This window comes from Eutrema salsugineum, unplaced genomic scaffold, assembly GCF_000478725.1.
Source record: "Eutrema salsugineum unplaced genomic scaffold, Eutsalg1_0 scaffold_14, whole genome shotgun sequence".
Classification (NCBI taxonomy): domain Eukaryota; kingdom Viridiplantae; phylum Streptophyta; class Magnoliopsida; order Brassicales; family Brassicaceae; genus Eutrema; species Eutrema salsugineum.
The window spans coordinates 8,183,679-8,193,139 of NW_006256877.1; the positions used below are offsets into that span (position 1 = coordinate 8,183,679).

Genomic DNA, 9,461 nt, shown 5'->3' on the forward strand with positions numbered 1-9,461 from the left:
CATTCACACAATTAATAAGAAAACCCTAAACGAGTGTTTGCCTCAATTTGTGATTTCTCTCTTTATATTGCTTTCTTTTGATTCGCAACACTCTGTTTCTCAGACGTATGACTCATGTTTCGTTGCTATGATCACATTTGTGTTTACATTGATAATGGCCATCTGGGGCAAAGAAAAAGGCAAACCAACATCACTACTCCAAACTTCAGCGAGCTGCCGTTCTGTTTTTTTACTATCATTATTGCTTATTTATACGAATACCAGAAATCATTAAATGTGTAGGACCGCGAAAATCCGATTGAAATCACGAATAGAAAATAGCAATATTATAAACGATATGTTAAGGTAAGAGATTAAAACGAGAGTTTGAAAACCGATTAAAAACAGACAAAAACACAGAGTCGAGATATGATCTCTTTCCTTAACTCAATAAATTGCTGGTAATGTGTGACTGTATGGTACGATTTTTGAATCACAGGATACAACCGTGATGAGACTATTGCGCAACACCCGTAATAGAATCTGCGAATTGAAAATACTACGTTATAGCTCTCGAGACACTTACGATATTAAGATGAGAGGAATTGCTGGAAAGAATTATTTGTTGTGTGTTTGGTGTATTCGAGAATTCGATCATTTAGAATGAGAAAAGAGGGCGTCTATTTATACTGGAAGGTTCAGCTTGATCCGCAAGGAATAAGCTTTGGCGAGAAGGAATATTCACGAGATATTCTCCTTTTCCCGCAAGTAAAAGGATTCGGAAATCTTCTGTTATTATCTGGACCCAATCTTTTATTTCCTAAGATTTATCCTTTCAATATGCAAAAACTATTTCGCAGGGACTAAGAAGCCCACGACCTACACCCAGCTATATAGAGTCCAAGAGCCCAAGAGCCCAATAGCCCTAAGAGCGAACTAAAAAATGCAACGAGCACGAGCCCGAGCACGAGCCCGAGCCCGAGCCCGGCACCGGCACCAGCGACGGCGACGGCGGCGGCGGCGGCGCGCGTAGGTGTTTTTGAATAATACCCTTTTACTTCCACAATGTTGTTAACCCTTATTGTGAGAAGGCCATATATATACAAAAGATTTTTCTCCTTGGTGAGAAATGTGGGACAAATACACTTCCACTAAACTTCCACTTTTATTTATAGCCAATAGGAACATTTCATTTCCATAGGCTCAAACCCAAATCTCAAATGAATTTATAAGGTCCATTTGCTTATTAAACTTCATTTCTTATTCACACACAAACTCAATATTACAAGTCCAAATGCTTATTAATATTGAGTTCCAACAATCCCCCACATGAATAGAAATGACTCTATACATATGCAGACTCGATAGATTATGCAGATTAGACTCAAACTAGACTACAGACTCGACAGATGGACTTTTCGAGAGTATACGCGAAAACTAACTGTGTCTGAGGAAGTAGATTTTTTCAGCCTTGAACCACTCATTGTTAATATCTGTTGGATTTACTCTCCAGGAAGTGAACATGATGTCTTGAACTGTCCGGATTTTGGTGTAAACCAAATCAACAGATATAACCCAGCTTCGTCTTCTCGTAGCATTCAGTTCTCTATTGTGTTCATTGTGGCCTTGAACGTGCCTGGTTTAACATGAGTGAACTTGGAGAGTATAACCTTGTCTTCGTTCTCCTAGAAACGGCCTCATTTCACACTCACTAGGTGATTGCCAAGTACTTGTCACATACACAGAAAGTATCCTGTTATACTCTATATACATGTATATGAAGGCTATAGTCTTATCTCATTAAAGCCATGAAGCTTAACCTTACATAATTACAGGAAGCATTGTTTATCATCATGGAAATTGAGCATTTTACAGTGTTTTTCTCAGACTCTGTTTTTTTTGTTGTCCCTTTGAACCAACCTCTTGGGATCTCCAATCGCGTAGGTGGGGTTCCCATCAAACATCCTCTTTCGTGATAGGCAATAAACCCATTCCCTTAGATGATTTAATGATTTGATCTCGCGACAAGCTTTTGGTGAACGGATCCGCTAAATTTTTCGCTGACTTGATGTAATCAACCGTGAGTAAACCACTTGAGATCAGATGCCTAATGGTGTTATGTCATCTTTGTATGTGACGAGACTTGCCATTATACAGATTATTCAGTGCCCGAGAAATAACCGACTGACTATCACAGTGTACATGTAATGCTGGCACTGGTTTTTCCCACATCAGGATATCTTCCAGGAAGTTCCGAAGCCAATCTGCTTCTTCTGCTGCTTTGTCTAAAGCTATGAACTCTGACTCCATGGTTGATCGGGCCAGGAGTGTCTGTTTGGAAGATTTCCAGGATACTGCTGTTCCAGCGAGTGTAAAGACATATCCACTTGTGGATTTGGAATTTCTAGAATCTGAAATCCAATTGGCATCATTGTACCCTTCTAACACTGCTGGTTCTTTACCAAAGTGCAGCCCATAACCCTTAGTGTATCGCAAATAGTTCAACACTCTAGTTATTGTTTTCCAATGAGTATGACCTGGATTACTTGTGTAGCGACTTAACACGTTTACCGCATGCACTAGATCGGGTCTTGTACAATTGGTCAAGTACATCAGACTTCCAATTACCCGTGCATACTCCACCTGTGATACTGGTTCACCTGTGTTCTTGGTTAGGTGAGCTTGCATATCCATTGGAGTTTTTGCGGTTCCATTCGAGTAGGTCTTAAACCTCTCTAGGATCTTTTCAGCATAGTGATCTTGAGACAGAGTAATTCCATCTGAAGTCTGAATGGTCTTAATCCCAAGAATGACATCTGCAAGTCCCTGATATATTCATAAATTGCATCATTTAATGTACATATTCTAGTCCAAATCATGTCTCATTTGCATGCATTTTAGGTGTTTAAGCATTGTTTTAGGACTTAGGAGATTGCATTAGGGCCAAGAGAGTTTTGCATGTTTTGGAGTGTTAAACAGGTGCTTTTGGAGTTTATTTGGAGTGGAGGATGTGATTCAGATGAAGAAATGGAGTTGAAATGATCAAAAATGGTGAAAAGGAGCAATTTTGGGTTTCTCGGCAAAATGATATACTGATGGCCGAAGATTCTCGGCCAAAATCCTTCCCGCGGGTAACTTTCTCGGCCAAAAACACGTACCGCGGTCAAGTCTCTCGGCCAAAATTCCCGGGTGCAGATACATTTCCGAAATCGCGTCACCGGAAGCTCTTGCCGGCAGATTCAGCTGTCGGAGTCTTCATAAAAGTTGGCGATAACTGAGTCAAGAGTTCATAACAGTTGGAATCAAGGCATTTGGACCACGGAACTGAAAGATATGGTAATCGGAAGACGAACAGGTCTCGCACTCATTCCGGAGCAATCCGATACCCCTGAATGATCGCCTGTCCGGGGAGCCTTCCGGTCCGATTCAGACGGCGGGTGCTTCATAGAAGTTGGAGAGCATTGCATCACGGTCTCTTAGAAAGTAGAATCGTGGAATTCGGACGCGTGAGCAGAGAGATAAGCTTGTCGGAAGGAACCCCAGTCTCCCAGGTATTCCGGACCGAGCAGATCAGTTCTAAAGGATGCGAAGGACGGTGCACTTCCAGGCCGATTTAGTTTCCGGGTCCTTCATGAGAACCAGAGACATTTGAGTCTTCTTTCCAGAACGTCCAAGAGCATTCAATTCGGATCTATGAGCAGAAAGATACGGTCTCCGGAATGGACACATGTCTAGACGCCTCTCTCTGGTCGTGTACATGCACTGCAAAGATGTGCCCTCCAGGAAGTCTTACACTTCCCAAGCACCGAAGCTTCCTTCACCAAAGTTGGAGATAAATGAGTCCTCTGTCTTCTGAAACCAAAATCATTCAATTCAGACAAGTCTCATAGGAGTTACACTCTCCGGAATGCGAAGTGGTCTAAGCTGCTCTGGATGCTGCGAGATGGTCTTGCGACTTGGTTAACCCGCAGGCCTGAAGATGAACGCCTGAATGCTGATGCTGCGAGTTGATATGTGCGGGTAAACTATCACTGTAAGAGGTCTGAAGCTCAAGAGCAAGAGAAATGCTAAGTCCACAATCGTGCGACTTAGGCATGCGAGTTAGCCGCGCCTGGAACTATGCCGCACGATCACTCGCAAATCACTCCGACTTGAGCCTGCGACCTAGGTGCAATAGAGACCAACCCGCACAGTTTGTACATTCCCCAGAAACCGCCTTAGCCCTGCGATTTGGAGAGGAAGGAGACCAAGCCGCAGCAACACTCGCAAAACACTCCTACTTAGGCGTGCGGCTAAGACAAGGCGATTCAGGCTTCACAAGACAAGTCTTCATCTACTGCGACTTAGGTGTGCGACCTGGGACATACTGGACTGACCCGCAGGATTTCCACTTGACCCAACTGAGCCGGGTCAGTACCCAGTTTGTCCTGGGCTGACCCGGTCCATTAGCACTAGGTATATATAGTTTTTTTTGGGAGAAAAACCCGGGGGATATCATCTTCTCTCTTAGTTTCTCTCTAGTTTTCTTTCCTTTTTAGTGTAAAAACGTTTTGGATTAAGAGAGATCTCAAGGATTTAATCAATCTAAGTCTGTTTCTCATCATCTCATCATCTCATTTCTGCTTCTAATCATGATTAACATCATCTCTTGCAAAAGATTAGATGTGTTCTTCATGATTAGTGAGTAGTCATCTTTTAAGCTTCTAGGTGTGTAGATTAGGGTGCTTAGATGTAGATTAATGATTGTTTAAGCTTAGATTCTCTTCTCCTTTCCTTAGTTAGCTGATCCTAATGCTAGATCCTTGCACATCACTTGGGTCTAGAATCTGGGTTTTTCATGCACCAAAAGTGTTTGATGAAATGCCTGAATGAAAGCTAACTAAGGGTTTATGCATTAATGTCATGGGAATGATTGTTAAATGCATGAATGGCATATTAGAACTGTTTCTTAATGCTCATTGATTCATATTTCACAAATGATGATTTTGTTTGAAAATGGATTAGTGTAGAGGTTAGTGCCTTCATGAGAGGATTAATCTAGATTAGAGTTCTAAGTTAATTGGAATTTGAGATCATGTGATGCTTGCTTTATCTTTCTGTATAAGATTCAGTCTTTCTTAGCTCTTATTTTGATGCACAAAGAGGCTGTCTGGTCATGTTAGACTTGGAACCTTATGCTTGTTAATTGCTTATTCACTAATGGGAATTAGTCTTGAATTGGTAATTAACAAAGGGATTTCTGTCATGAGAATGAATTAATCTGAATTGGAAGTCTAGACTAAAGATTTGCAAGTGTTGCATTGTTTGCTTAGCATCATGAATTCACATTTAAAGCACCCTGATCAATGATCACATCTAGAGGTTTAGCTTTCTTTTTATTTGAATTTGAGTGTTTGTTTAGTTTCTCTTGCTTGTTTAATTCTTAATTACTGTTTGTTCTTGCTTGTTCTGTTATATGCTTTTAGATAATCTTGGTTACCAACTCATCTGTTTAGTTAGACTTGGATTAAGAATTGATCCTCATAGTCTTAGTGTCTAGAATCTCTCCATTTGGATTGATACCTCAAGTGCTACAATGACATGAGTAGTTGAGGAATTGATCAAGGATTGAAAAATTTCTACTATCAGTCCCATGTCTTTCATGTCAAATTTTCCATTGAGTATGTTCTTGGTTTGTTGAATGGTATCTTTGTTACTTGTTACTGCCAATAATCAACATGGAATCCACATACAGACATAGTAAGATGTATCCGTTTGGAGTACATTTATACTAGATGCATTTATCACATTCGTTAATGCAGAAACCATTTGACATCATCACATTGTCAAACTTTTCGTACCATTATTTTGGAGCTTGTTTCAATCCATACAATGATTTCACGAGTCTACACACTTTGTGTTCTTGACCCTTAACCTCGAAACCTTCGAGTTGTTTCATGTATATCTCTTCTTCTAAATCTCCATTTAAAAAGGCAGTTTTAACATCCATCTGATGGATTTCCAAGCCTCGCAAGGCTGCTACACCAATCAATATTCTGATCAAAGTTATTCTCATAACTGGAGAATAGGTGTCAAAGAAATCTAGACCTTCTTTTTGTCTGAATCCTTGCACCACAAGACGTGCCTTGTACTTATCTATAGAACCATCAGCTTTCAGCTTGGTCTTGAAGATCCATTTACACCCTAGTGCTTTGAACCCTTGAGTTAAGTCAGTTATCTCATTGGTATGATTCTGCATTATAGAACTTATCTCACTATTGACAGCATCCTTCCAATAAGGAGCTTCTGGTGTAGACATGGCTTCTGTGTAAGATCTCGGTTCATTCTCGACAAGAAAGACCATCATGAAATCTTCACCAAACGATTTTTCCTTACGAGCTCTTTTGCTTCATCTAGGTTCATCTTCAACCTGTTCTACTTCCATCTCATTTACAGAAGTAGTCGCATCTCTTTCTTCACGAGTGCGTTTAGTAGTTTGCTTATCCCTATATTGAAATATGTGTTCAAAGAAAGAAGCATTCCTTGATTCCATGATAGTATTTACTTGGACATCTGATACATCTGACATATGTACCAGAAATCGATAAGCACTACTATTGTGAGCATATCCGATAAAGATACAGTTCACAATCTTAGGTCCAACTGTGACATTCTTTGGAGGTGGCACTGCGACTTTTGCTAAGCACCCCCACACTTTCAGGTATTTGTACGAAGGTACATTACCTTTCCAAAGTTCATACGGTGTTATGCCAGTTACCTTATGAGGTATTTTGTTGAGGATATAATTTGTGGTGAGCAGTGCTTCCCCCCCCCCCACAGATTCTGGGTGTCCCAGATTCCTGCAACATTGCATTCATCATCTCCTTCAGAGTTCGGTTCTTTTTTTCTGCAACTCCATTGGATTCAGGTGAATAGGGGGCTGTAGTTTGATGGATAATTCCGTTTATCTGGCAAAACTCATTGAAAGGTCCATCATATTCTCCACTCCTATCACTTCTGACCATTTTGATGGTCTTTGCCAGTTGCTTTTCAACTTCGAGTTTGTACTCTTTGAATTTGTCCAAGACTTCATCTTTACTACGCAGCAGGTACACATAGCAGTACCTTGTACAATCATCTATGAAAGTCACAAAATACTTTTTACTACCTCTTGATGGTAGATATTTTAAATCGCACAGATCAGTATGGATTAATCAAAGAGGTTCAGTAGTTCTTTCAACATGAGGTGATGGTGTTTTTGTGAGCTTTGCTTGGACACAAATTTCACATTTGTCTTTTCTAATTTTGCATTTTGGAATCATGTTCAAATTCATCAGTCTTTGAATAGACTTGTAATTAACATGTCCTAAACGTTCATGCCAAATATTAGAAGACTCAACCACATAAGCAACTGAATTCTTATTAATTAAATCTTTGGAATCAGGTACAACTTTGTTTTTCCTCAGGATTGTCATTACACACATTTTGATCAATCCTGACTTAACATAACCTTTTCCTATGAAAATACCATTCTTCCTATATCAGCTGGTCAAACTCAAAGTTGATTGGAAATCCATGCTTGCTCATCAGAGTACCAGAGATCAGGTTCTTCCTCATGTCTGGAACATGCTTCACGTTGTTAAGAGTAACCTCCATGCCTGAAGTCATTTTCAACACAACTTTTCCAGTACCTTCAATCTTGGATTGGGAGATGTTTCCCATCTTCAGTTGATCATCAGTCTTGCACTTCTGATAGGAACTGAACATCTTTCTGTCAATACAGATGTGTGTGGTAGCACCTACGTCATACCACCACGCCTTGGGATTCTCTTCCACCAAGTTAGCCTCTGTAACCATTGCACACAGGTCTGCTTTGGTCAAGTGAGCTTGGTTGTTCTCAGACTTAGCCTTTCGGCGACACTCTGAAAACTTATGTCCAAGCTTGTTGCAGTAGTTGCACTTCCCATTTAACTTGTTCTTCATGGGTGTTTAACCTTGCTTCTTGAAGCTAGAGTTGTTTTGTGGAGGAAACTTGTTAGGCGCAGCTTTGTTGGATGGTTTGCCTTTGTCCTTTTTCCTGTATTCAGCCACGTTTGCATCATGGGTCATGATCTGACCATCTTCTTTTCCAACTCTGTCACATTTTAGTAACTCATCCTGCAATCTGGAGATCAGATTTGCCAGAGACAGGGCATTTTGCTTGTAAGCAAGATAGTTCTGGAAATCTGCCCAACTTGGAGGTAACTTCTCAATGAAACAGTTCACCATGAATGTCTCACATAGCTTCATTCCTTCAGTCCTAATCTCTTGAAAGATTAGTTCCAGCTCGTGCACTTGTGGCATGATGGGACGAGAATCCACCATCTCAAACTTGAGGAGTTTCGCTGTAGCAAATTTCCCAGAGCCAACATTGTACGACTTGTACTTCTTTTCCAAAGCATCCCAGAGTTCTTTGGAAGTTTTGACCTCACTGTACACATCGAACAGCTGGTCCACCAGGCGATTCTTGATGTGCCCTTTGCATAGGAAGTCTGAGTGCTTCCACGCTTCAACGGTAGCCAGAATCGTAGCATCTTTGTTTCCTTCTGGCACCGCTGGGGGATTCTCTGTGAGGTACTTGCTCAGCTGCATTGACGACAGAAAGAAGTGCATCCTTTCTTGCCACTGCTTGAAGTTCGAACCATCGAACTTGTCGGGCTGAAGTCTCGCGGTTACCGACGCTGGCATCCTGGCTTCACCCAAGCTTCCATTGGTAGTCATGTTGACATCACCGTTAGTCATAGTTGAATCTGTTCACAGAGATAACCGAAGTTAGTATTAAGAACCAAGATTCAGATCAGCGACTAAAACGTTTAAGTCGCTATGAACAGCGTTTTCCGAAGAAGATCCGCTTTGAGTTTCCACAGATATTACCAATAGGTATTCTCAGAACTCAAAAATAGGTGTTCCCAGAATCGCCTTTTGAAGACGTTGTTAACCCCTAACATGTTTTGCGGACCTGTCTATGACTGCCGCATAAACCGTTTCAGAAGATCCGTCTTTAACAGATCAAAAGTTCTACGAAATAGCTAAGAAACGTTTGCAGACACTTTGTAGATCGATTTTAAAAACTCGTTTTTTCAAAACCGTTTATAAAAACTGTTTCGCAATATTCAATCCGATTCAAGTGATAAGCAGGAAACAGATTTATTGAATTAAGATTGTAGGACCGCGAAAATCCGATTGAAATCACGAATAAAAATAGCAATATTATAAATGATATGTTAAGGTAAGAGATTAAAACGAGAGTTTGAAAACCGATTAAAAACAGACGAAAACACAGAGTCGAGATATGATCTCTTTCCTTAACTCAATAAATCGCCGGTAATATGTGACCGTATGGTGCGGCTTTTGAATCCCAGGATACAACCGTGATGAGACTATTACGCAACACCCGTAATAGAATCTGCAAACTGAAAATACTACGTTATAGCTCTCGAGACACTTACGATATTAAGACGAGA

The 9,461-nt window shown here is 40.6% G+C and overlaps 1 protein-coding gene across 1 annotated transcript; it reads right to left on the reverse strand.

The window, feature by feature from the left end:
• Window positions 1–7,947: 7,947 nt before the first annotated feature.
• Window positions 7,948–8,739, reverse strand: LOC112088462. Its single transcript, XM_024158746.1, has one exon. The coding sequence runs from the start codon at window positions 8,737–8,739 to the stop codon at window positions 7,948–7,950; it is 792 nt and encodes a 263-aa protein (XP_024014514.1).
• Window positions 8,740–9,461: the final 722 nt, after the last annotated feature.